At 45.8% G+C, this 26,906-nt stretch overlaps 2 protein-coding genes across 2 annotated transcripts in view; one reads left to right on the top strand and one right to left on the bottom strand.

Annotated features, from left to right (window-relative positions):
• The window catches only part of ALS2CL (ALS2 C-terminal like), a 41,795-nt gene extending 28,085 nt beyond the window's left edge, over positions 1–13,710 (top strand). The window contains 10 exon segments of the mRNA XM_077789982.1: positions 954–1,173; positions 1,920–2,013; positions 3,120–3,277; positions 4,808–4,870; positions 6,551–6,724; positions 7,602–7,644; positions 7,859–7,920; positions 10,843–10,992; positions 12,473–12,569; positions 12,803–13,710. Coding sequence (XP_077646108.1) covers positions 954–1,173; positions 1,920–2,013; positions 3,120–3,277; positions 4,808–4,870; positions 6,551–6,724; positions 7,602–7,644; positions 7,859–7,920; positions 10,843–10,992; positions 12,473–12,569; positions 12,803–12,865 — 1,124 coding nt within the window. The 3' untranslated portion in view covers positions 12,866–13,710.
• A 733-nt stretch (positions 13,711–14,443) lies between these two features.
• Positions 14,444–26,826, bottom strand: JMJD4 (jumonji domain containing 4). Its single transcript, XM_077789975.1, has 7 exons — positions 26,741–26,826; positions 23,614–24,091; positions 21,787–21,952; positions 20,461–20,586; positions 19,213–19,480; positions 17,115–17,261; positions 14,444–16,281 (listed from the first exon to the last, which is right to left on the bottom strand). Exons 2-7 carry the CDS (start codon positions 23,870–23,872, stop codon positions 15,970–15,972), a joined length of 1,278 nt encoding a protein of 425 aa, XP_077646101.1. The 5' UTR covers positions 23,873–24,091; positions 26,741–26,826; the 3' UTR covers positions 14,444–15,969.
• Positions 26,827–26,906: the final 80 nt, after the last annotated feature.

Below are 26,906 nucleotides of genomic sequence, written 5' to 3'. Positions count from 1 at the left end.
CCTGGGATTAATTCCATGTGGGAATGAGGGAATGGAAGTTTTAGTGCCATCCTGGGATTTTCATGGAATGAATTCCATGTGGGAAGCAGGGATGGATGTTGAACTGCAGTCTTGGAATTGCCATGGAGCCAGTTCCATAGGGAAGCAGGGAATGGAGCTTTTCCTGAAATGCTGGGATTAATTCCATGTGGGAAGCAGGGAATGGCCCGCTTCAATTCCATTTTTTTTCCCCTCCAAAACATTCCCAGTCCCTCAGAGAATCCATGGGACAGAAATTCCTTTTCCCTGAGCTATCCCGGCAGGAACAGCTCCTGGGAGTGGTTGCTCAACTCTTTTCCAGCTTTTCTGCAGGAATTCCAAGGAGATAAAGAATCCTAATTAGGAATATTTAGGAATATCCAGCAGCGCATGGAGCAGGAATTCAAAAATTCCAGATTATTTCAGTCCCTTGCATCTGGAATTTTTTTCCCCCAAAGGATTTTTCTGGTCAGGACAAGACCCTTGAGGGTTTTTTATGGAATTCCCACTGAGGAATTCTGGAATTCCTGGAATTATGGAATTCTGGAATTATGGAACCCGTTTGGGATTATCTGGGAATGGTTTTGGTGGGAATGGAGCTGAATGATGATCCCATTCCATGGATCTTCCCACTATCCCAGGTGGATCCAAGCTGACCTTGGACACTCCCAGGGATCCATGGGCAGCCACAGCTTCTTTGGGAATTCCACCCCAGCCAGGAATTCCTTCCCAAAATCCCATTGAAATCCCCATTTTTCCAATGGGAAGCCATTCCCTGTGTCCTGTCCCTCCATCCCTTATCCCAAGCCCCTCTCCAGCTCTCCTGGAGCTCCTGGAATTTTCCCTTCTCCAGGAAAATATTCCCAGCTCTCCCAGCCCTGTGTTTCCATCAGATCCCAGAGAACATTCCCATATTTGAGGGGGAAATCCACAAGGATTTGGGAAGACCATGGAAAATCCCAATCCCGTGTTGTTTTCCAGCCAGCTGGGCCTCAAGGAATTCCCAGTGGAGAAGAGATGGACGGGAATCTTCGAGCAATTCCTGGAATTCCTCCATTCCGGCTGCAAGGAGGAAATGGAGGAATCTTTCACGGGATTCCACATCCAAACCAGCAAGGAGCTGAGGAAATCCCAGGAATATCTGTTCTGCCAGAGGTACTGAGGGAATCCTGGGAATCCCTGAGGAAATCCTGGGAATTCCTGAGGAAATCCTGGGAATCCCTGAGGAAATCCTGGGAATTTCTGAGGGAATCCTGGGAATCCCTGAGGAAATCCTGGGAATTCCTCTTCTGCCAATGAGGAAATCCTGGGAATCCCTGAGGAAATCCTGGGAATTCCTGAGGAAATCCTGGGAATTCCTCTTCTGCCAATGAGGGAATCCCAGGAATTCCTGTTCTGTCAAAGGAACAGGAACTTCTACTGAAGAATTCCTGGGAATTCCTGTTCTGTCAAAGGAACAGGAACTTTTACTGAGGAAATCCTGGGAATCCCTGAGGGAATCCTGGGAATTCCTGTCCTGCCAATGAGGGAATCCTGGGAATTCCTTTTCAGCCAAAGAGGAAATCCCAGGAATATCTGCTCTGCCAAAAAAACCAGGAACTTTTACTAAGGAAATCCTGGGAATTCCTGTCCTGCCAATGAGGGAATCCCAGGAATTCCTGTTGGGAATGCCAGACCCTCATTCCCACCCAGGAGTGTTGCGTAATTCCAAGAATTTTCCAGTTGTTCCCACTCAGGGAAAAGGAGCAGGAATTTCCGACCTCAGTTGGAATTTTCGCTGTTGAGCTTAATCCACATCCGTGAAAAATTCACTTTTTGGAATTATTTTAATGTCCCTTTGGAATTTGCCAGTTGGGATTTCTCCATGGGTGGTTTTCCCTCCTCAATTCCCGTTTTTCCAGAGGCGCTGAGGAAGTTTCTTGGAAAATTGAGGAGATCCTGGAAGAGCTCGTCCAGCACCAGGAGCCGGAGTCGCTCCAGAGTTATTTGGAGAAGGTGAGGATTGAAATTATTCATTACAATTATTAAAAATCATTAAAAAATATAAAATTATCAAAATCCAGGATTTGATGATAAATAATGGACGATTAAATAATTTGAATATAGAAGAAATAATTTCATCGTTATTATAAGAATTTATTAATAACTAGAGAATTTCATAATAAAGAATTTGTATTATAAATAAGACATCTACTAATGCGTAAAGAATTTATAAATAAAAAGGGGATTTAATAATGAAGAATTTATTAATAATTAAGGAATTTATAGAGAGGAAATTTATTAATGGAGAATTTAATAACAAATAGAGAACTTCTAATAAATAGAGAATTTATATAGTCAGTAAATTGAATAATAAATAATTTAATAATAGAGGCTTTAATATTAAATAGATAATTTAATAATAAAGCATCTAATAATAAATAGTTTAATAATAAATAGATAATTAATGATGGAGATTTAAATAATGAATTGGGAATTTAATTATAGAGAATTTGCTATAATAGCTGACTTAATAGTAGAGAATTAATAGATAATGAGGGAGAATTTAATAATAAATATTTTAATAATAGAAAATTTATATAATAGAGAATTTATTAGCAAACAAAGAATTTATGTAATAGAGAATTTAAGAATAGAGCTTTTAATAATAAATAGAGAATTTAAGATGAAAGAATTTAATAATAAATGTTATTATTAAATATATATTTTATTATATTTGTTATATAATAAATAACAATTTAAAAGAAATAACAATTTAATTTTAACAATTAAATATAATAATAAATAACAATTTAATATATTTTTATTCTATTTACTACATAATAATAAATAGAGAATTTATTTTAAAAACATAGAGTTTATAGAATAGAAAAATGAAGAATGAAGAATTTATGGAATAAATGGCGAGGTTATTTTCCCTCCCCCACTTTTCCCTGGAGCACCTTTTGTTCCCTCTGGAATATCCCAGCAAATCCCAACCGGCAAAGGGAGCAGAGAACATTTACGGGCATCCAAGAGATCCCAAATTCCAGCTGGGAATTCCGGGAGAAATCCAGGTGCCTCCTGGGGCTTTCCCTGATCCATGGAATTGGGTTTTCCAGGCGTTGGGATGTTCCCTGCATCCCTTGGGAAAGCTGCTCGGGGCTCTGAGCGCGGCGTTCCAGGCAACGTATTCCGGGATCGGAGCCAACCGGCACCTGCTGCCCATGGCGCAGGAGGAGGTCAAGTTCTACTCCAGGAAAATCTGGGAATTCTACCAGTGAGTCCAGCCTGGAGGTTTCCCACGGGATGGGAGCACGGAATGGATCTTTGGGATCGTGGGATTAGGAGCCGGGCCTTGTGTTCCTGTTTTCTTGGGAGCTCTTGGGAGTTCTTCAGGATTTTTGGGAATTCTTGGGAATTCTTTAGAATTCTTTGGGAGTTCTTGGGAATTCTTCAGAATTTTAGGGAGTTCTTGGGAATTTTTGGGAGTTCTCTGGGAGTTCTTGGAAGTTCTTCAGAATTCTTTGGGAGTTCTTGGGAGTTCTTCAGAATTTTTGGGAGTTCTTGGCAATTCTTCAGAATTCTTTGGGAGTTCTTGGAAGTTCTTCAGAATTTTTGGGAGTTCTTGGGAATTCTTGGGAGTTCTTGGAAGTTCTTCAGAATTTTTGGGAATTCTTGGGAATTCTTCAGAATTCTTTGGGAGTTCGTGGAAGTTCTTCAGAATTTTTGGGAGTTCTTGGGAATTCTTCAGAATTTCTGGGAGTTCTTGGAAGTTCTTCAGAATTCTTTGGGAGTTCTTGGGAATTCTTCAGAATTCTTTGGGAGTTCTTGGAAGTTCTTCAGAATTTTTGGGAGTTCTTGGGAATTCTTGGGAGTTCTTGGAAGTTCTTCAGAATTTTTGGGAATTCTTGGGAATTCTTCAGAATTCTTGGGAGTTCTTGGGAATTCTTCAGAATTCTTTGGGAGTTCTTGGAAGTTCTTCAGAATTTTTGGGAGTTCTTGGGAATTCTTCAGAATTTTTGGGAGTTCTTGGGAATTCTTGGGAGTTCTTAAGAATTCTTGGGACTTCTTGGGACTTCTTGGGATTTATTTGGGAGTTCTTTGGGAGTTCTTGGAAGTTCTTTGGGAGTTTTTAGGAGTTCTTCAGAATTCTTGGGAGTTCTTGAGAATTCTTGGGAGTTCTCGAGAGTTTTGGGGAGTTCTTGAGAATTCTTGGGAATTCTTCAGAATTCTTGGGAGTTCTTTGGGAATTCCTGGGAGAGTTGCCTCCTTGAGGTGACAGTGTCAATCAGGGCACAAATCCCTGTGGCTGGAAATCCGTGACTGCAGGAAAAATGGGATCATGGAATGCTTTGGGTTGGGAATCTCATCCAGATCCAATCCCTTCCTACTATCCCAGGTGGCTCCAAGCCCTGTCCAGCCACTCCTTGGACATTTCCAGGGATCCAGGGACAGCCACAAATTTCCTGGGAATTCCATCCCAGCCCCTCCCCACCCTCCCAGCCAGGAATTCCTTCCTAAGATCCAACCCGAACCATTCCGGGATTCTCTTGGAAATCAAGACAAAGCCCAGCTGCTTTTCCAGAGTGGGATCAGGAATTGTGAGCACTCTGCTCTTTAGAATCCATGGAAATTCTGGAATTCTCAGCCATTCCTGGTGCTTCTGCTGCTCGAGCAGAAACCCCTCAAACACTGCAGCAGCTCTGCCGGAATTCCAGGGATGTTCACTGATCTCACACTGGGATTTTGGGAACAGATTTTCCTTACAAAAACCGGGAAGGAACTAATCCTTGTTTCTGCTCTCCAGGGGTTTGCTCCGGCTGGCCCTGGAGCGGAAGGGCCGCGTGGCCCCGGAGGATGCGGATCCCAGGTGGGTGGCACCTCCGGAGCTTCCGCGTTCAGATCCCGCTGGGATCTACGAGGGGTCCCGAAATCCAGGAAGGGCTGAGCTCATGTTTGTCCGCTTGAGCCAGGCTCAGCGCCCGGCTTTTCCCAGGGACTCCAAGGATTTCCTGGAGCTCCAGGTTTCTCCCGGTGAATTTCCTGGAGATCTCCTGGAGCTCCAGGTTCTTCCCAGTGAATTCCCTGGAAATCTCCTGAAGCCCCAGGTTTCTCCCAGTGAATTCCCTGGAAATCTCCTGGAGCTTCAGGTTTTTCCCAGTGAATTTCCTGGAGATCTCCTGGAGCTCCAGGTTTTTCCCAGTGAATTTCCTGGAGATCTCCTGGAGCTCCAGGTTTTCCCAGGGACTCCAAAGATTTCCTGGAGCTCCAGGTTTCTCCCAGTGATGTCCTAGAGTTCCAGGTTCTTCCTGGTGACTCCAGAAATCGGGAGCTTCAGGTTTTTCCCAGTGAATTTCCTGGAGATCTCCTGCTGCTCCGGGTTTTCCCAGGGACTCCAAAGATTTCCCCCAGTGAATTTCCTAGAGATTCCTGGAGCTCCAGGTTTTCCCAGGGACTCCAAGGATTTCCTGGAGCTCCAGGTTTCTCCCGGTGAATTTCCTGGAGATCTGAAGCTCCAGGCTTTTCCCAGTGAATTTCCTGCAGATCTCCTGGAGCTCCAGGCTTTTCCCAGTGAATTTGCTGGAGATTGCCTGCTGCTCCAGGTTTTCCCAGGGAATCCAAAGACTTCCTGGAGTTCCAGGTTCTTCCTGGTGACTCTGAAAATCTGGAGCTCCAGGTTTCTCCCAGTGAATTTGCTGGAGATCTCCTGGAGCTCCAGGTTTTCCCAGGGATTCCAAAGATCCCCTGGAGCTCCAGGTTTCTCCCAGTGAATTTCCTGGAGATCTCCTGCTGCTCCAGGTTTTCCCAGGGACTCCAAGGATTTCCTGGAGCTCCAGGTTTCTCCCGGTGAATTTCCTGGAGATCTGAAGCCCCAGGCTTTTCCCAGTGAATTTCATGGAGATCTCCTGGAGCTCCAGGCTTTTCCCAGTGAATTTGCTGGAGATCTCCTGGAGCTCCAGGTATTTCCCAGGGACTCCAAAGATCTCCTGGAGCTCCAGGTTCTTCCTGGTGACTCTGGAAATCTGGAGCTCCAGGTTTTTCCCAGTGAATTTCCTGGAGATCTCCTGGAGCTCCAGGTTTCTCCCAGTGAATTTCCTGGAGATCTCCTGGAGCTCCAGGCTTTTCCCAGTGAATTTCCTGCAGATCTCCTGGAGCTCCAGGCTTTTCCCAGTGAATTCCCTGGAGATCTCCTGGAGCTCCAGGCTTTTCCCAGTGAATTTCCTGGAGATCTCCTGGAGCTCCAGGTTTTTCCCAGTGAATTTCCTGGATCTCCTGGAGCTCCAGGCTTTTCCCAGTGAATTTCCTGCAGATCTCCTGGAGCTCCAGGCTTTTCCCAGTGAATTCCCTGGAGATCTCCTGGAGCTCCAGGCTTTTCCCAGTGAATTCCCTGGAGATCTCCTGGCGCATTGGAACCTCTTAGATCAACTTGTGGCCACCACAACCCAACCGCGCCAAGCTCGGAAGAGCGGAAAACAAGGAGAACCCCTTGGGAAATATCTCTTCCATGGGTTTGGGAATATCCACATGGATTTTTTTCCCTCTTTTCCAGCCTCGGGAAGGGCTCCAGCCTGGTGCTGCCGCTGATCCTGCCCGGATTCTATCCCGAGCTCTCCATGCTCTACATGCTCCAGCACCAGCGGGAGGACGAGCTCTACTGCCAGGGAATCGTGGAGCTCAGCCTCTTCCCAGATATCCAGCTCCTGGAATTCCTGGATGTGCAGAAGTAAGCGGGATTTTTCCATCCCCAGGGAAAAATTCCAGAAAGGTTGAGTTGTTGTTGGATTCATCATTGGGTTTTTTTTCCCAGTTTTTCACGGGATTTTTCTCCCAGAATTCCTAATCTGGAATGTTTGGCTGGAAGGAGGATTGGTAATGGAAAACTGCTGTTATCCCTACTAACCCTCGTTTTTGTGTGGATAATTCCCAAATTTTTTGCTCCGAACCATCCAGAATTGATAAACGCCTTGGAAAAGGAATGTTCATTCCAGGGTATTCCCTGTTAAAATGTGGGAATACTGACTGAAAAGATGGGAAAAGTGGAGGCAGATGTTTCCCTTGTCCATGGCTACTCCTGGATCCACCTCTGGAAGTGATGGGAAGCAGCTTGGGAATTTTCCTCTGGGATTTCAGGAGCGCAGCAGATCCAGGGTCTCAGTTGGATTACATCCAAAAGAAATGAGAGGAATTAGATCCAAAAGTGCCAAAATTTCTCCTGGATTATCCCAGGATCATCCCTGAGGAATGGAAACTCTAATGGGAACTCCCAAGGAGGTGGATCCATGGGATGGGAACTCCCAAGGAGGTGGATCCATGGGATGGGAACTCCCAAGGAGGTGGATCCATGGGATGGGAACTCCCGAGGAGGTGGATCCATGGGATGGGAACTCCCGAGGAGGTGGATCCATGGGATGGGAACTCCCAAGGAGGTGGATCCATGGGATGGGAACTCCCAGGATTCTGAGGCAAATCCCACCTGGAGCGGGGCCAGGAGAGGAACAAACGGAGGCTCCGAGGCTTTGGCAGCACCTCGGAGGAGGAGATGGAAGAAGCGATGGGATTTAGGATGGAATCCATCCTAAATCCCACTTTTCCCTTTCCAGGCACCTGTGGCCTCTCAAAGATCTCACCCTGACCTCCAACCAGGTAAGGAAAACCCTCGGAGCTGGCTGGGAATGGCAAGGGACATGGAGCTGGGCTCGGATGAGGACGGAGCTTCTCCAGACGAATCCCAGGAACTCGAGCTCTGTGATCAGTTCCCATCCAGAGGTGCTTCCTGTGGATTTCCAGGGACATTTTGTGGGATGGCTCCGGAACCTCTGCCCCCGGTATTCCAAAGGTATCCCTGTCTCTTTTCCAGAGGCGCTCCCTGATCAAGGATAAATGTTTCCTCTCTGCCACCGAGTGTCTGCAGAAGCTCATGTGAGTCCCTGTCTGGCTCTTCCCATTGAAATCCAGGGATTTTTTTTGGGATTTGCCAGGAATTTCTGCCTGTTTCAAAAGCATTCTCGGGCCATTCCATTCATTATTTAAGGAAAAGTTCTTTGGGATGTTCTTCCTAGTTCGAAGTGAATTCCATGGAATCTTTTCCTCCGAAATTCCATGAAGACATTGATGATGAAATCCAGCAACTCCCTGCTCAGCATCTTCACTTCCCACAGATATTTCCTGGGAAAGAATTCCTGGTTGAGAAAGTGGGAAGGGGCTGGGATGGAATTCCCAGAGAAGCTGCAGCTGTGCCTGGATCCCTGGAAGTGTCCAAGACCAGGCTGGAGCAGTCTGGGACAGTGGGAATTGTCCTTGGCCATGGAATGGGATGATCCTTAAGGTCCCTTCCCACCCAAACCATTCCATGGTTTCTCCCTATGGAAAATGGGACTGGAACAGCTCCTGCAGCCAGACCTGGATTGGGATTTGAGTTGGGATTATTCCATGGCCATGTTGGATTTGGGATCCTTTTGTCTCCATGGGCTTTTCTGGGAACATTCCCACTCCTTCAAGTTGCCTTCCCCCAGCTCTGCCTTTCCTTCTCCAGCTGGAAAAGAACCTTGGGAATGAATATTCCCTGTGGGAATGGGGAAGGGGCTGGGATGGAATTCCCAGAGAAGCTGTGGCTGCCTCTGAATCCCTGGAAATGGCCAAGGAAAGGTTGCACGGGGCTTGGAGAACCCTGGGATAGTGGGAGGTGTCCCTGCCCATGGAATGGGATGAGATGTTCCTTAAGGTCTCTTCCAACCCCAAACCAGTGTGGAATGATGATTCCACACAAAATCTTGGATCAAAGGGAATTCATTGTTTTCAGCTGGAGAGCAGATCTGGCTTGGCTGGGATTTCCTGGAATTCCGTTCCTCTGTGTATGAGCTCCAGGAGGTTCATCTCTCCAGTGGAGTATCCCGAGAGCTTGAGGGGATCCATGGGATGGAGGCTTCCAGGAAGTGCATCCATGGGATGGGATCCACCTTGGAGATAGCAGGAATTCCACCCTGGGGAAAACGGACAGGAATGCCCCATCCCATATTGGAGACACCAGGAATGTCCCGTTCCACCTTGGAGATCCCAGGAATGTCCCATCCTATATTGGAGATCCCAGGAATGTCCCATTCCATATGGGAAACACCAGGAATGTCCCATCCAATATTGGAGATCCCAGGAATGTCCTATACCATATGGGAAACACCCGGAATTTCCCATTCCACCTTGGAAATCTCAGGAACGTCCCATTCCATATGGGAAATGGCAGGAATGTCCCATCCAATATTGGAGACACCAGGAATGTTCCATCCAATATTGGAGATCCCAGGAATGTCCCATCCTATATTGGAGATACCAGGAATGTCCCATCCCATCTTGGAGACACCAGGAATGTCCCATTCCATATGGGAAATGACAGGAATGTCCCATCCAATGTTTGAAATCCCAGGAATGTCCCATTCCATATTGGAGACACCGGGAATGTCCCATTCCATATTGGAGACACCGGGAATGTCCCATTCCATATTGGAGATCCCAGGAATGTCCCATTCCATATTGGAGACACCGGGAATGTCCCATTCCATATTGGAGATCCCAGGAATGTCCCATTCCATATTGGAGACACCGGGAATGTCCCATTCCATATTGGAGATCCCAGGAATGTCCTACTCCATATGGGAAACACCCGGAATTTCCCATTCCACCTTGGAAATCTCAGGAACGTCCCATTCCATATGGGAAATGGCAGGAATGTCCCATTCCACCTTGGAGATCCCAGGAACATCCCATTCCCTATGGGAAATGACAGGAATGTCCCATCCAAAATTGGGCATCCTAGGAATGTCCCATCCAATATTGGAGATCCCAGGAATGTCCCATTCCATAAGGGAAACACCAGGAATGTCCCATCCAATATTGGACATCCTAGGAATGTCCCATCCAATATTGGAGATCCCAGGAATGTCCCATTCCATAAGGGAAACACCAGGAATGTCCCATCCAATATTGGAGATCCCAGGAATGTCCCATTCCATAAGGGAAACACCAGGAATGTCCCATCCAATATTGGAGATCCCAGGAATGTCCTATTCCATATGGGAAACACCCGGAATTTCCCATTCCACCTTGGAAATCTCAGGAACGTCCCATTCCATATGGGAAATGGCAGGAATGTCCCATCCAATATTGGAGATCCCAGGAATGTCCCATCCAATATTGGGCATCCTAGGAATGTTCCATCCAATATTGGAGATCCCAGGAATGTCCCATTCCATATGGGAGACACCGGGAATGTCCCATCCTATATTGGAGATACCAGGAATGTCCTATTCCATATGGGAAACACCCGGAATTTCCCATTCCACCTTGGAAATCTCAGGAACGTCCCATTCCATATGGGAAATGGCAGGAATGTCCCATTCCACCTTGGAGATCCCAGGAACATCCCATTCCCTATGGGAAATGACAGGAATGTCCCATCCAAAATTGGGCATCCTAGGAATGTTCCATCCAATATTGGAGACACCAGGAATGTCCCATTCCATATTGGAGATCCCAGGAATGTCCCATCCAATATTGGGCATCCTAGGAATGTCCCATCCAATATTGGAGATCCCAGGAATGTCCCATTCCATATGGGAGACACCAGGAATGTCCTATTCCATATTGGAGACCCCAGGAATGTCCCATTCCACCCTGGAACATCTCCTGGCCCATCCTCTGCTCCCCCTCTTTCCTCCACCCTTCGGAGCCAATCCATCAATCCTTTCACCCCGAATTTTTTTTTTATTTTTTTATTTTTTAAGTTTTTTTTAAATGTTGAAACCCTGCTTTTCCGGAGGCGGCTCTCCCACGGCTCTTGTCTCCCGGCAGCACCACGGTGGATCCCAGGGAGAAGCTGGAGATCCTGCGGAAGACCTACGAGGAGCTGGAGCGCGCGGTGTCGCGGCTGCCGGGCGCCGCGTCCCGGCTCCCCATGGACGACCTCCTGCCGCTCCTCCTGTTCGTCGTGTCCCGAGCCAAGTCAGTGGGATGTTTCCCCCCCTCTGGAATATTTCCAGCTGGAAGAATTCCAGTGAAAACTCTCGGGATTTGGGGTTGGATGTGGTGGTGTTTTGTTTTTTTCCCCCCCCACCTCCCGGAGGTGGGCGGTTGGGGTTTTTGGGATATAAAGTGCCGGCGGAATTCTGGAGTGTCCGTGTTTTATCCCAGACAATATTTCATGGAAAAGTAGATTCCTTTTATCTCGGAATTCCAGGATGTCTGTGTCTTAGCCCAGAGAAATTCCAGGGTTTTCATGGAAAAAGCGATTCCTTTTATCCCAGAATTCCAGAGTAGCTGTGTCTTATCCCAAAGGATATTTCATGGAAAATCCCAGGATTCCAGACTGTCTGTGTCTTATCCCAGACGATATTCCAGGGTTTTCATGGAAAAAGTGATTCCTTTTATCCCAGAGAGTGGCTCTGTCTTATCCCAAAGGATATTTCATGGAAAATCCCAGAATTCCAGACTGTGTCTTATCCCAGACAATATTCCAGGGTTTTCATGGAAAAAGTGATTCCTTTTATCCCAGAGAGTGGCTCTGTCTTATCCCAAAGGATATTTCATGGAAAATCCCAGAATTCCAGACTGTCTGTGTCTTATCCCAGACAATATTCCAGGGTTTTCATGGAAAATGAGATTCCTTTTATCCCAGAGAGTGGCTCTGTCTTATCCCAAAGGATATTTCATGGAAAATCCCAGAATTCCAGACTGTCTGTGTCTTATCCCAGACAATATTCCAGGGTTTTCATGGAAAAAGTGATTCCTTTTATCCCAGAGAGTGGCTCTGTCTTATCCCAAAGGATATTTCATGGAAAATCCCAGAATTCCAGACTGTCTGTGTCTTATCCCAGACGATATTCCAGGGTTTTCATGGAAAATGACATTCATTTTATCCCAGAATTCCAGAGTCTCCATCTTTTAGCCCAGACAAAACTGGGATAATGGGAAGTCCTTGACCATGGATCATCTTTAAGGACCTTTCCAGCCCCAAACACTCTGGGATTCTGGAATTCTGGGATTTTTACAGGAATTTTCCATCCTCAGCAGGAACTGGGATTCCTCTGGGAGATGAAGGATCCAAAATTCCACCCAGCACTTGGAATTTCCTATGGATGGATCTGGAATTTTCTTGGGATGGAACATCCCAAGTTGTGGCTGCTCCATCCCTGGAAGTGTTCCCAGTGGGAAGCACTTGGAAAAAAAATTGGGACAATGGGATGTTCCTGCTCATGGATCATCCCGAAGGAGCTTTCCAACCCCAAACACTCCGGGATTCTGGAATTCTGGGATTCTGTGGTTCTGGAATTCTGGGATTCTGAGATCCCAGATCCTTCCAGCAGATCAGGATGCACCAGCAAGCAGCACCAGAATTCCAGAGTTTTCCTCCTCCTCTCCAAAATTCCAGCCCCTCCACTTGGCCGGAGATTTCCCCCAGATTTCGGGATTTGTTTTTCCTTAGGATCCAACACCTGGGAGCTGAAATCCATCTGATCCGGGATTTGATGGATCCGACCAACCAGGGAGGAATGTTGGACTTCCTGCTGACGGCACTGGAGGTAAGGGGAGTTTTTCCAGGAATTCCAGCAAAATTCCAGCTTTTCTGGAATGGAATTTTTGGGATTTTATTCCCTTGCTAGGCTGGGAAAAAATCCTAATCTTTAATTCCGGACAGATCGAATTCTGTTGGAATTCTCCTTGGGATCAGCAGGGATTTTCTGTCTGCAGGAGATTGGATTTGATCCCAGAATTCCCAAATTTTTCCCTGATTTTTGCTCTATTCCCTCCCCAGTCGTGCTATGAACACATCCAGAGGATCCGGCTCCATCCAAAGGAAAACTCCCACAGCTCCTGATCCGTAGGGAAAATCCAAATTTTCCCAAATTTTCCGGACCAAACCCCACTGGAAAAAGTGGGAATTGTATCCCTGGCTGCCTTAAAAGGGAAGAATTCCTCCCCAGCCGAGGTTTTCCTGATCCCAAAACCACTGGAAGGGCTGGAATTTCCATCTCCAAGGTTTTTTGGGGGTTTTTTTTGAGTTTTATCCCCTTTTCCCACAAATAATTCCTGGGAAAAATCTGTCAGGATGTTTTGTTTGTGTTTTTTTTTTTTATTTTCTGCACTGGAGAATTCCCAAAAAAGAAATAATTTCTTTGGGAAAAACCAATTTTTAATGGGATTTCTTGGACTGGGAAGGAGAGCTCATCCCAAAACTCCTAAAAAATTCTGGGAATGAGAGGAGATTTTTCTCGCCACTCCTTTTCCTACTTTTCCCATCTCAGGACTTTTCCGATTCCCTTTGGAAGCTGCTATTCCCAAACTTCCTGATTCTTCCCATGCTCCAAGATTTTTATTTATCCTTGGGAGACCTCGGGGGTGATCCCACACCTTGGATAATCCCGTGGTTCTTTGGAATTCTGGGGAGGGCTTGGAAAAAACCATGGATTTCTTCTGGATTTTGGGAAATTCTGGGAAAACAAAAATCATGGAATAAAGACTCCACTCCCAGCTGGATTCGCGCTCGGCCAACCCCAGACGTGCTTTGTGCTCCAAGCTGGAATTTCCCTTTGGAAAAAAAATATTTGGGATATTCCCAATGGATATTTGGGGTGCTGTTCCCAGCATCCCAAAATAAGTTAAAAATAACCTAAAAAAAAAAAAATCTTATTTTTGACATTTTTATCCTGCTTTTTTTTTTTTTTTTTTCATGTTTCCTGGGAATTTTTTTTTTCTTATCCAGGAAAATAGAACTCCCCGAGCTTTTTCCAGCTGTTCTTCCCAAGTTTTCCCAATTTTCTAAATTAAGGAAAATGCTCCCTGATAATTTTGGAAATGAAGAATTGGAGATCCAACGCTTCCAAAAATTGGGATTTTTGTTATTTTTCCCAGGAATTCTTGGCCTTATCCAGGTGACTCTGGGAAAACAAAACCCACCAGGTTTTTTCCTCCCATTTTTTCCCGAAATTTTTAATTTAATGAATAACAGAATAATTACAAGAATTAATATATTAATGAGAGAATCCCATGGGAAGATTGCCAGGAATTTTTATTTAAGTAAAACTCTTGGAATTTGGAAGAAATTCCAGGATCCACGCGCTCCTTCTTCCAATCTTCTTTGTTTTCAGGAATTTGAGAATTTTCTGAATGAAGGAAAAGTGGATCCTTGATATTTTTGGGAAGGGAAAACTGGAAGTCCAAAACTTTAAATAAATGGGATTTTTGTCATTTTTCCCTTGGGATTTTTTCATTTTTTTTTAAGGATGTATTTCATTTTTCCAAGGAATTTTTTTGCCTTATCCAGGTGACTCTGGGAAAACAAAACCCCCCCCAGGTTTTTTCCTCCCATTTCCCCCCAATTTTATCTTTTAATAAATAACAGATTAATTACTATATTAACTAATTAAGAATTAATATATTAACGAGCGACTCTCACTGGATGTTTGCCAGGAATTTTTATTTAAATAAAACTCTTGGAATTTTGAAGATTCCAGGCTCCGCATGCTCCTTATTCCAATCTTTGTCGTCTTCAAGAATCCGGGAATTTCCTAAATTAAGGAAAAACGGCTCCTTGATAATTTTGGGCATGAAGAAAAAAATGCAAAATTCCTACTGGAAAAGGACATGCAAAGTGCAGGGGGGGGTAAAAATTCCAAGGAATTCAAGGAAAACGAGGTGGATTTTCAGTTTGATTTCCTAAAACTTCCTGAAATTCCAGGTTTTTCTCGGTTTTAGTTTCGGGAAGAATTCAAGCAAGGCCTGAAGGTAACAGTGTGCAGCCATTTGTGCTTCCAGGTTTTTGATTTTTCCAAGGAAAAGCAGGAGGGGGAGGTTCCACTGGGAATAGTCTGGGTGGGAATTGTGCTGTGGAAGTGTGCAGGAAGTGCTGGATCCACAAAAAATTCCACAAGGAATTTTTTTCCTGAGTGCCTGCTCAGAATCCTAAAATATTCGGGATTTTCCTTTAGTTGGGATGATTTTTTTTTTTCCTAATTCCTCCAAACCACTCACAACTTTTCCTGGAGGGAATTTTGGGCCTTGGGATAGAATTTTGGGAGCACATTCCCATTCCTGCTTTTTATTGGGATGAGTCAAGGCAGGTTTCGCTCGGAGCTGAATTAAATTTAATCCTGAGCGTCTCAGCTTTGGAAATCCCACTTTGGAAGACAGGGAATCAACATTCCCAAATCCAGGCTCCAGCTCCACGGAATTCACCAGCTGGAATTCCCAAAAAAAAAGATGGAAAAGCTGAGCTGCAGCTGGAAGTAGGAGAGGTTTTAACAAAGCTGAGCTTAAGCACAGGGAATTTGCTTCATTCCAACGCCAGATGATCCAGAGGGAATTTTTTCCCTGAGTGATGCTCACAATCCTAAGGAAGTTTGGGATTTTCCTTTGGCTGGGGATGGTTTTTTCCCTAATTCCTCCAAACCACTCAGCACTTTGGGAATGTTCTCCCTCCTTCCCAAAGGTTCTCCCTCCTCCTGCTGGAATAAAGCTCTTGTCCAAATCCGTTTCCTCCAAACCCTTTGGAAAAAAGCTTGGAAAAGTGGGAATTCCAAGCAGGGCCATGTCTATGGCAGATTCCAGGTGCTGGCTCCAGCTCAGGCTTCCATGGAACTCACCAGCTGGAATTCCCTAAAAAAAAAGATGGAAAAGCTGAGCTGCAGCTGGAAGTAGGAGAGGTTGTAACAAAGCTGAGCTTAAGCACAGGGAATTTGCTTCATTCCAACGCCAGATGATCCAGAGGGAATTTGTTCCCTGAGCACCTGCACAGAATCCTGAGGAAGTTTGGGATTTTCCTCTGGCTGGGAGGGTTTTTTCCCTAATTCCTCCAAACCACTCAGCACTTTGGGAATGTTCTCCCTCCTTCCCAAATGTTCTCCCTCCTCCTGCTGGAGTAAAGCTCTTGTCCAAGTCCGTTTCCTCCAAACCCTTTGGAAAAAAGCTTGGAAAAGTGGGAATTCAGAGCAGGGCCGTGTCGATGGCGGATTCCAGGTGCTGGAGCAGAGCCTCTGGAGAAGGAGACAGGGAAGTCAGATCCAGCTTCCGGAAATCCTCGTTAGCGCTTAACGAGCTCAGCACCTTCACCGTCCTCTTCAGGTCGAACACGGCGTGCAGCATTCCCAAGGTGGAAATGGCGGCTTTGGAATTGTTCTGGGATGAGGATTCCTCGTCCAGGCCCTTCTCCAGGATGGAAATCCGGTTTTCCGCGATGACTTTGAGGAAGTTGTAGAATTCCTTGTAGTCAATGCCCGTGCAGGATTTCATGATCAGCTAAAGGGGGGGAAACGGAATGAAAATGGGAATGGTGGTGAGAAAAATCCAGGAAAAAATCCCTAAAATTGGATTTTATGAAGCTAGGAATTCTATGGAATCATAAATAATTGTGTTTAATATTTTTTTTTTCATTGGAATTGCTTGTGGAGCCAAAGGCAGCAGGTTGTTTTTCCCAAATACGAATTGTGGGAATTTTCCCAAATATTCATTTTTGGAAGGAAATCAACCCAAGGAGAGGGGACAGCTTCCAGAAATAAACTTGGAATTTGGTTCATCCAGAAGATTTTGGAAGGAATCCTCTTCCTCATGGAATTTTGGTTGGATTATGGAGTTTGGTCTTTTGGATTCTTTCCCACCTCCAGGGATCCAGGGGCAGCCACGGCTTCTCAGGGAATTCTATCTCAGCCAGGAATTCCTTCCCAATATCCCACTGAAATTAAGTGGGAAGCCATTCCCTGTGTCCTGTCATTCCATGTTTATCCCAAATCCCTCTCCAGCTTTTCTGGAGCTTCTTTAGGCTCTGGGAGAGGCTCTGAGGTCTCTGCCTGGAATTTTCCCTTCTCCAGGTGAACATTTCCAGCTCTCTTGATCCTGAAGTTTTCCATCTTTCCAACCAACATTCCAACCTGGACACACAGCCAATAACCAGAAGCAATTCCCAAACTCTCACAGGGAACATTCCCAAACTTTTACAGGGAATATTTCCCAGCAAAACAAAGCTCGTCCCGAAGTCCCACTTCCTTAAAAACCGCGGAAATTCCGCTGCCGGAACTTCAGCTGCAAGAATCCCGGAATTCCGGCCGCCTGGATAATCCAGGATCGGGGTGTACCTGGCACTGGAGGTGCCAGTCGTCCATGGGATCTTTCCATTGGCTGATTTCCCTCTGGACGGCCGCCAGCTCGTCCTGCAGGAAGCACCACATGACGGCCACGTTGCAGCCGTTGACCCAGTTGTGGTTGATGGAGATGGTGTCTTCCTGGGGGAAAAAATTGGGATAATCCACGGATAATTAGTAATTAGGCACTAATTAAGTGATTAGGGATGATAATATGGAATTTGCTGCTCCAAAAACCTGATTCCTTCTTTAGAGACCCAAAATGTCCTTAATTTCCAAAATGCAGCTGCTGACCCAGCTGTGGTTGATGGAGATGGTGTCTTCCTGGGGGAAAAAATTGGGATAATCCACGGATAATTAGTAATTAGGCACTAATTAAGTGATTAGGGATGATGATATGGAATTCGCTGCTCTAAAAATCCTATTCCTGAGGAAACCAGAATATCCCTAATTCCCAAAATGCAGCTTCTGACCCAGCTGTGGTTGATGGAGATGGTGTCTTCCTGAGGAAAAAAATTGGGATAATCCATGGATAATTAGTAATTAGGAACTAATTAAGTTATTAGGGATGCTGATATGGGATTTGCTGCTCCAAAAACCTGATTCCTTCTTTAGACACCCAAAATGTCCTTAATTCCCAAAATGCAGCTGCTGACCCAGCTGTGGTTGAGGAAAATGGTGTCTTCCCGAGGGAAAAATTTGGGATAATCCATGAATAATTAGTAATTAGGCACTAATTAAGTGATTAGGGATGATAATATGGAATTCGCTGCTCCAAAAATCCTATTCCTGAGGAAACCAGAAATGTCCCTAATTCCCAAAATGCAGCTGCTGACCCAGCTGTGGTTGATGGAGATGGTGTCTTCCCGAGGGAAAAAATTGGGATAATCCATGGATAATTAGTAATTAGGAACTAATTAAGTTATTAGGGATGCTGATATGGGATTTGCTGCTCCAAAAACCTGATTCCTTCTTTAGACACCCAAAATGTCCTTAATTTCCAAAATGCAGCTGCTGACCCAGCTGTGGTTGAGGAAAATGGTGTCTTCCCAAGCGAAAAATTTGGGATAATCCACGGATAATTAGTAATTAGGAACTAATTAAGTTATTAGGGATGCTGATATGGGATTTGCTGCTCCAAAAATCCTATTCCTTCTTTAGACACCCAAAATGTCCTTAATTCCCAAAATGCAGCTGCTGACCCAGCTGTGGTTGAGGAAAATGGTGTCTTCCCGAGGGAGAAATTTGGGATAATCCACGGATAATTAGTATTTAGACACTAATTAAGTGATTAGGGATGATAATATGGAATTTGCTGCTCCAAAAACCTGATTCCTTCTTTAGAGACCCAAAATGTCCTTAATTCCCAAAATGCAGCTGCTGACCCAGCTGTGGTTGATGGAGATGGTGTCTTCCCGAGGGAAAAATTTGGGATAATCTACGGATAATTAGTCACTAATTAAGTCATTAGGAATGATAATATGGAATGTGCCACTCCAAAATTCCCATCTTTAGGGATCTTAAGAATCATCCCATTCCATCATCCCATCCCACACTTCCCACTATCCATGGTGCTCCAAGCTGGAATTCCTTATTCTTGGCAAGGATTTCCATCTTTTCCTTTATCCTGGGTTCTTCCTCCTTCTCGCCCCAATTCCATGCCATGGAATTCCTGGAATGGTTCGAGTGCGAAAGGACTTGACGGACCATCCCATTCCCACTATCCCAGGGTGTTCCAAGCTGGAATTCCTTATTCTTGGCAAGGATTTCCATCTTTTCCTTTATCCTGGGTTCTTCCTCCTCCTCGCCCCAATTTCTATGCCATGGAATTCCTGGAATGGTTTGAGTGGGAAGGACCATCCCATTCCCACTCTCCCAAGGGTCCTCCAAGCCTTATCCAAGCTCTCCTTGGACACTTCCAGGAATGGAGCTTCTCTTCAACAACTCCAAGGCCTCAACTCCATCCCAACATCACCCAGGAGAAAGGATCAACCTTTTCCCTGGAAATCCCGATTTCCATCCACCCCAACAAAACCCTTGGGATCCCGTTTCCCGTTCCAAGAGCAATTCCCAGCGGGATCCATTCCCTCACCAGGTTATAAACCTGGTGGTGCCATCCACTGGGAATGAAGACGATCTCTCCGGCTTCCTGGAGGATTTCCAGAGGGGGCTGGCTCTGGCTGTAGCGCGGATAAATCCTCTTATCCCGAAGATCCGGAGCCGTCACGTCGAAGGGGAGATTCCCGTGGCGATCCTTCAGGAATTCCTCCTGTCCCGCGGGATACAGGAGCCATCTCTTCCTGCCGCAGATGTTGGCTGACCAGCTGTAAGAGCGGAAGACGTCGGCGTGGAACGGCGTCCTGGGGAAAAAAAATCAGGGATGGGCGGGAATCAATCCCGAAAAATTCCAGCAGGCATTTGAGTCGCTGAGAAGCTGAGGTGCTGATCCCAAAATTCCTCAGGGAATTTTGGTTGGATTGTGGAGTTTTGGTTATTAAAAGGCCGTTCTATGGATACTGATCCCAAAATTCCGTGAGGAATATCAGTTGGATTATGGAGTTTTAGCTATTAAAAAAACACTGTATCCATACCCAAAATTCCCAAAATTCCTCATGGAATTTTGATTGGATTATGGAGTTCTGGATATAAAAAGGCCATTCTATGGATACTGATCCCAAAATTCTTCATGGAATTTCAGTTGGATTATGGGGTTCTGGTTATTAAAAAAACACTGTATCCATACCAATCCCAAAATTCCTCATGGAATTTTGGTTGGATAATTTAATTTGGCTATTAAAAGGCCACTATATCCATACCAATCCCAAAATTTCTTATGGAATTTCAGTTGGATTGTGGAGTTTTGGCTATTAAAAGGCCATTCTATGGATCCTGATCCCAAAATTCCTCATGGAATTCTTCATGGAATTCTGGCTGGATAATGGAGTGTTTTATATCCTCTGTGCTTCTCCTCTTTAATCTATCCCAAAAATCCCTCAAGAACAGGGAAATCTGATAAGAACACCCCAAATGCATCTTTAGAACCAATACTGGGCTGGAATTCTCACTTGGAATTTCCCCCTGGAAAACACTGGCGTTATCCCTGCCATTCCAGGCTCCTGCCCATTCCAAGTGGCTGATCCCAAGGGAATTTCTCCTCTAATCTCCCAGGTGATTTTTTTTTTTGTTGTTTTTGTGGGCACAATTTGGGTTTTTTCCCTTTTCCCTCTCATCTGGAGCCAACCGGGACACCAGGAAACCTGCCTGGTTATCCTGAGGGATAACAGGATAATTTCCTGGGATAGTCAGCTGGAAAAGGAATTTTTTGGGATGAGAGCCTTACCAGGATCCCTTGGGTCCCATGTAGACGAACCTAAAATCATCCACGGCCACGGCATCCCAATATTCGTTGAGCCAATCCGAGGAAAAATACACGGGAGTGGTGTAAACATCCTGCTCTGGAAAAGCCCTGGAAAACAGAAACACTTGGAAAAGCAGCTCGGGAAAATGGGATCCTCCAAATGCAGGGGGAAGAGCAAGGTGGCTCCTTTAGGATGGAATTCCAAGGGTTTGGGGTGGAAGGGGAGTTGAAGGAGTGGCTTATCCCAAATTTTCGCTATCCCAGATTGTTCCAAACTGGTCTTGGGCACTTCCAGGGATTCAGAGGCAGCCACAGGCTTCTCTGGGAATTCCAGCCCAGCCCCTTTCCCATTCCCACAGGGAAAATTCATTCCCAAGGTTCTTTTCCAGCTGGAGAAGGAAAGGCAGAGCTGGGAGAAGGCAACTTGAAGGAGTGGGAATGTTCCCAGAAAAGCCCATGGAGACAAAAGGATCCCAAATCCAACATGGCCATGGAATAATCCCAACTCAAATCCCAATCCAGGTCTGGCTGCAGGAGCTGTTCCAGTCCCATCTTCCATAGGGAGAAACCATGGAATGGTTTGGGTGGGAAGGGACCTTAAGGATCATCCCATTCCATGGCCAAGGACAATTCCCACTGTCCCAGACTGCTCCAGCCTGGCCTTGGGCACTTCCAGGGATCCAGGGGCAGCCACAGCTGCTCTGGGAATTCCATCCCAGCCCCTCCCCACCCTCCCAGCCAGGAATTCCTTCCCAAGCTGGGCTGAAATGGATCTTGAGCATGGAATAAAAGCTGGGAATGAGGCTGAGGGAACGACATCAGCCTGGAATATCGGGGATTTGAGGAGTTCTGAGCTCTTTTTGGAGCTGGAGGCCAAGGCTTTGGAATCCCCCAGGGAATGTTGGAATATTTTCCCTCTGTGCTGATGCTGAGCTCGTCTGCTTTGCCTCGCAACTCCAGCTGGAACAACTGCAACCCACGGAATCATGGAATTTCTGGGGTTGGATGGCATCCCAAAGAAAATCCCGTTCCAACCCCGTGCCAGGGACACTTCCCACGATCCCAGGGTGCTCCAAGCTGGCTTTGGCTGCTTCCAGGGATGGAGCAACTTCTCTGGGAATTCCTTCCCAGCCAGGAACGCCTTCCCAAATTAAGTGGGAAGCCATTCCCTGTGTCCTGTCATTCCAAGCTTATCCCAAATCCCTCTCCAGCTTTTCTGGAGCGTCTTTAGGCTCTGAGGATTCCGTGGACACTTCCCTTCTCCCGAGGAACATTCCCAGTGCCGGAGCGTTGGGAATGAGCCCTGACCTGCTCAGGTGCCAGTCCTTGAGGTAGAGGCAGCCCCGGGAGGAGCGGTAGCCGTTCCTGATGTATTCCCGCCAATATTCCACGTATTCCTTGAAGGGCAGCTGCTCCTTGGGGTTGGAATTGTACTCCTTGACATCGCAGTTGGCAACGGGCACCACGGCTTCTCCTGGAATTACAAATCCCTCGGGAATTCTCCGCGGGAATGAGGAGGACTCATCAAATCATCTGCACCTCAAACTCATCCCCACGGAATTCCGGGCTTCAGATATTCCAGAGGAACCTTCCCAATCCCAGAATCATCGTAACAGGGGAATACGATCCAGGATCTACAAATTCCTTAGGAATTCTCCTCGGGAATGAGGAAGATTTGTCAAATCACCTCCCTCAAACTCATTCCCACGGAATTCCAGGCTTCAGATATTCCAGAGGAATCATCCCAATCCCAGAACCATCATTCCAAGGGAACATGATCCAGAAATTAGAAATCCTTTGGGAATGAGGAGGACTCATCAAATCACCTCCCTCAAGCTCATTCCCATGGAATTCCAGGCTTCAGATATTCCAGAGGAACCATCCCAATCCCAGAACCATCATAACAGGGGAACACAATCCAGGATCTACAAATTCCTTGGGAATTCTCCATGGGAATGAGGAAGATTCATCAAATCACTGCCCTCAAACTCATCCCTGTGGAATTCCGGGCTTCAAATATTCCAGAGGAACCATCCCAATCCCAGAACCATCATTCCAAGGGAACATGATCCAGAAATTACAAATCCTTTGGGAATTCTCTGCAGGAATGAGAAGGATTTGTCAAATCACCTCCCTCAAGCTCATCCCTGCAGAATTCCGGGCTTCAAATATTCCAGAGGAACCATCCCAATATTCCAGGGAAACAACATCCAAATCCAGAGTTGTTTATTTCCAGTGACCTGAATTTTCCTGCTGTTTATTCCATGTGCCCCAAATTTTCCTGGTTTTTCTGTGCTGTGACCTGAATTTTCTATTTTTTTCTTTAAAGGGGATTTTTCCGCTAAATCCATTAGGAGGGAGGTATTGATTAGGACTGCATCCTTTAGGATTTGGAATAATGGAATTATCCAAGATTTTTGATTTATTTAAATGATAAATTCTAAAGAAAAATCGGGAATAAATTTTAGCTTGGAATCTGCAAACCAGACAGTGAGGAAACAGGAAAAAAAAAAAATCCACAGATTAATTTTGGAAAAAATCTTGGAATTTTGGGGTTTTTTAGTTCTTTTATCCTGAAAATTCAATCGTAAAAAGCTGAATCCTTTAGGATCTGGAAAAAATCCCAGGATTTACCAAACTTCTGCAGGACATGCTCAAAGTTGGGTTTCCCATGGGATAAAAAAAAAAATCCATGGATTAATTTAGGATTAAAACCTGGAATTTAGAGGTTTTAAGTGCTTTTATCCCTAAAATTCAATCTTTTAAAGATGAATCCTTTAGGATTTAGATTAATTAAATTCTCAAAGATTTAAAATTTATTTAAATATAAATAAAATTTGGGAATGAATAAATGGAAAAAAATCCATGTAATAGTTTAGGGAAAAAATCTTGGAATTTTGGTTCTTTTAGTGTTTTTACCTGAAAACTCAATCCTATAAAGCTGACTCCTTTAGGATTTGGAATAATTAAATTCTCCAAGATTTGAAATTTATTTAAATTTAAATAAAAATAAAATTTGGGAACAAATAAATGGAAAAAATCTTGGAATTCTGTGTTTTTTAGTGCTTTTATCCTGAAAATTCAATCCTAAAAAGCTGAATCCTTTAGGATCTGGAAAAAAATCCCAGGACTTACCAAACTTCTGCAGGAGATGCTCAAAGTTGGGTTTCCCATCCCAGGTCACCCAATTTTTCCTGCTGCCCCAATCCTCGGTGAACTTGGCCGAGAAAATGCAGGGATGGTTGGGAATGAGATAATCCCGGAAAAAATCGGAATAAGTGAAGGAATCGGCTTTGTCAATAAAATCCACGTGGCCCCCGGGGAGAGCACCCGGAGAAGAATTCCCAAAATCCCGGAAAAAAGCGGTGGAACAGGCAAAGGTTGCTCTGTCCATGCAGGCTGGAAAAAATTCCTGGCTAAGCCGAGGAATTTGGAAAAATAATCCCCAAAAAATTCCCTGCTAAAGACGGGATTTGAGGCTTTAAAGGTGTGGAAAATCATGGGGAAATCGAGGGGGAATAAGTGTTGGGATAATTTGGATTTTCCATGGTTTTTGGGATAGCTGGGAATTGCCCTGTGGATGATTTTTCCTCTTGTTAGAGCTGGTTCCGTCCTAAAAAAAGTGGGAAAAGGAGATTTCAGTGGGATATTTCCAAGGAATTAATGAATTGAAGGGGTGGAGGGAAAAAAAAATTCCTGAAATATCTGGGAACGCTCTGGGATCATCCCTTTGTTCCCAGGTCTGGCACCTCCCACTTACTGCAGAGCTTTTCCGTGGATTTGGAGCAATGGCAGGATAAAAATAGGGCAAAAAAATGGGAAAAAAAAAAAAGAGGGAAGACTGAGCACAGAGGGAATAAAGCAAAGAGGCTGCAGGGATAGGATTTGGGAAACACTGAGGGAAAAGGGGATTTAGGGATATTCGGGAGGGAATTCCTCCCTCAGAAACGTCCAAGGGAACACCGGAATTAGGGAACCTCCATGAGGGAATTCCTCCCTCATGGAGCTCCAAAGGAATATGGGAATTATGGGATATCCATGGGGGAATCCCTCTCACAGATCTCTAAGGAAAGACTGGGATTAAGGAACTCTGATGAGGGAATTCCTCCCTCAGAGATCTCCAAGGTAATATCAGAATTATGGGAAATCCATGAGGAATTCCCCCCTCACGGAACTCCATGGGAATATGGGAATTAAGGATTTCCATGAGGGAATTCCTCCCTCAGAGATGTTCATGGGAATATTGGAATTAAGGAACCTCCAGGAGGGAATTCCTCCCTCCCAGAACTCCAAGGGAATATTGGAATTATGGAACATCTGTGAAGGAAATCCTCCCTCACAGATCTCCATGGGAATATGGGAATTAAGGGACCTCCATGAGGGAATTCCCCACTCAGAGATCTCCATGGAAACACTGGGATTAGGGAACCTCTATGAGGGAATTCCTCCATCAGAAATCTGCAAGGGAATATGGGAATTATGGGACATCCACGGGGGAAATCCTCCCTCAGAAATCTCCAAGGGAACCCCGGGATTAAGGGAAATCCATGAGGGAATTTTCCTTCACAGAGCTCCAAGAGAATTTTGGAATGAAAGGAAATCCATGAGGGAACTCCTCATTCACAGATCTCCAAGGGATATGGCAGTGGGATTAAAGGATTTCCATGAGGGAATTCCCCCCTCACAGAGCTCCAAGTGAACACCAGGATTAAGGAGCCTCCATGTGGGAATTCTTTCCTCACAGATCCCCAAGGGAATATTGGAATTAAGGAACATCCATGATGGAATTCCCCTCACAGAGCTCCAAGGGAATATTGAAATTAAGGAACATCCATGAGGGAATTCCTCCCTCATGGAGCTCCAAAGGAATATGGGAATTATGGGATATCCACGGGGGAATTCCTCTCACAAATCTCCATGGGAACACTGGGATTAAGGAACCTGCATGAGGGAATTCCTCCCTCAGAGATCTCCAAGGGAATATTGGAATTAAAGAACCTCCATGAGGGAATTTCTCCCTCCCAGAACTACAAGGGAATATTGGAATTATGGAACATCCATAAGGGAATTCCTCCCTCACAGAACTCCATGGGAATATGGAGATAAAGGGACCTCCATGAGGGAATTCCTTCCTCAGATATGTCCAAGGAAACACCGGGATTAGGGAACCTCTATGAGGGAATTCCTTCATCAGAAATCTCCAAGGGAATATGGGAATTATGGGACATCCTGAGGGAATTCCTCCCTCAGAGATCTCCAAGAGAACACTGGGATTAGGGAACCTCCATAAGGGAATTCCTTCCTTACGAGCTCCAAGTGAATTTCAAAATTAAGGGACATCCCTGAGGGAATTCCTCCCTCACGGAGCTCCAAGAAAACACTGGGATATCGCAGTGGGAATAAAGGATTTCCATGTGGGAATTCCTCCCTCAGAGATCTCCATGGGAACACTGGGATTAAGGGAAATCCATGGGGGAATTTTCTTGCACAGAGCTCCAAGAAAATATTGGAATTAAAGGAAATGCAGGAGGGAATTCCTCCCTCACAGAGCTCCAAGGGAATATGGAAAATCACTAAGGGAATTCCTCCTTCACTGATCTCCAAGGGATATGGCAGTGGGATTAAAGGATTTCCAGGAGGGAATTCCCCACTCAGAGATCTCCATGGGAACACTGGGATTAGGGAACGTCCATGAGGGAATTCCCCCCCCCGCACAGATCTCCATGTGAACACCGGGATTAGGGAATTTCCATGAGGGAATTCCTCCCTCGTGGAGCTCCAAGAAAACACTGGGATAGCACAGTGGGATGAAAGGATTTCCATTAAGGGAATTCCCCCCTCAACGATCTCCATGGGAACACCGGGATTAGGGAATCCCCAGGAGGGAATTCCTCTCTCAGAGATCTCCATGGGAACACCGGGATCAGGGAATCTCCAGGAGGGAATTCCTCTCTCAAAGATCTCCATGGGAACACCGGGATCAGGGAATCTCCAGGAGGGAATTCCTCTCTCAGAGATCTCCATGGGAACACCGGGATCAGGGAATCTCCAGGAGGGAATTCCTCTCTCAGAGATCTCCATGGGAACACCGGGATCAGGGAATCTCCAGGAGGGAATTCCCCTCAGGGCCCTCCCCGGAGTAGGGCGGGAGGACCCGGACACCACAGGGCGTCGCACACGCCATCCCCGCCTCCCCCTCCCGTCCCACCCGCACCGTCGCTGCCCGCAGGAACCGGGAGCGCCCCGAGGGAGCCACACTCACCCCCGCCCCCTCCAGGGCAGCCCCGCCAAGCGAATGGCGGCGTCGGCGGCGACAATGAACGGCTATGGCGGGCGCCGCCGGAACCTCTGCGTCGGGCGGGTGGGGGCCGGGGGGGAGGTGAAAAGAGGAGCGCAGCGGCGCGGGGCTCAGCCAATAGGAACGCTCG

The sequence above is a fragment of the Lonchura striata genome, chromosome 1, assembly GCF_046129695.1.
Source record: "Lonchura striata isolate bLonStr1 chromosome 1, bLonStr1.mat, whole genome shotgun sequence".
In the NCBI taxonomy this organism is placed as follows: Eukaryota; Metazoa; Chordata; class Aves; order Passeriformes; family Estrildidae; genus Lonchura; species Lonchura striata.
This window is presented reverse-complemented; position numbering and strand designations above follow the sequence as displayed.

Coding starts and splice junctions, on each gene's coding strand:
- JMJD4 (XM_077789975.1), bottom strand. CDS start 23,872: ATGGACAGAGCAACCTTTGCCTGTTCCACCGCTTTTTTCCGGGATTTT. Junction 19,481..20,460: donor ATGGGACCCAAGGGATCCTG/GTAAGGCTCTCA, acceptor TTTTTTCCCCAG/GACGCCGTTCCACGCCGACG. Junction 17,262..19,212: donor ACCACCAGGTTTATAACCTG/GTGAGGGAATGG, acceptor TTTTTCCCCCAG/GAAGACACCATCTCCATCAA.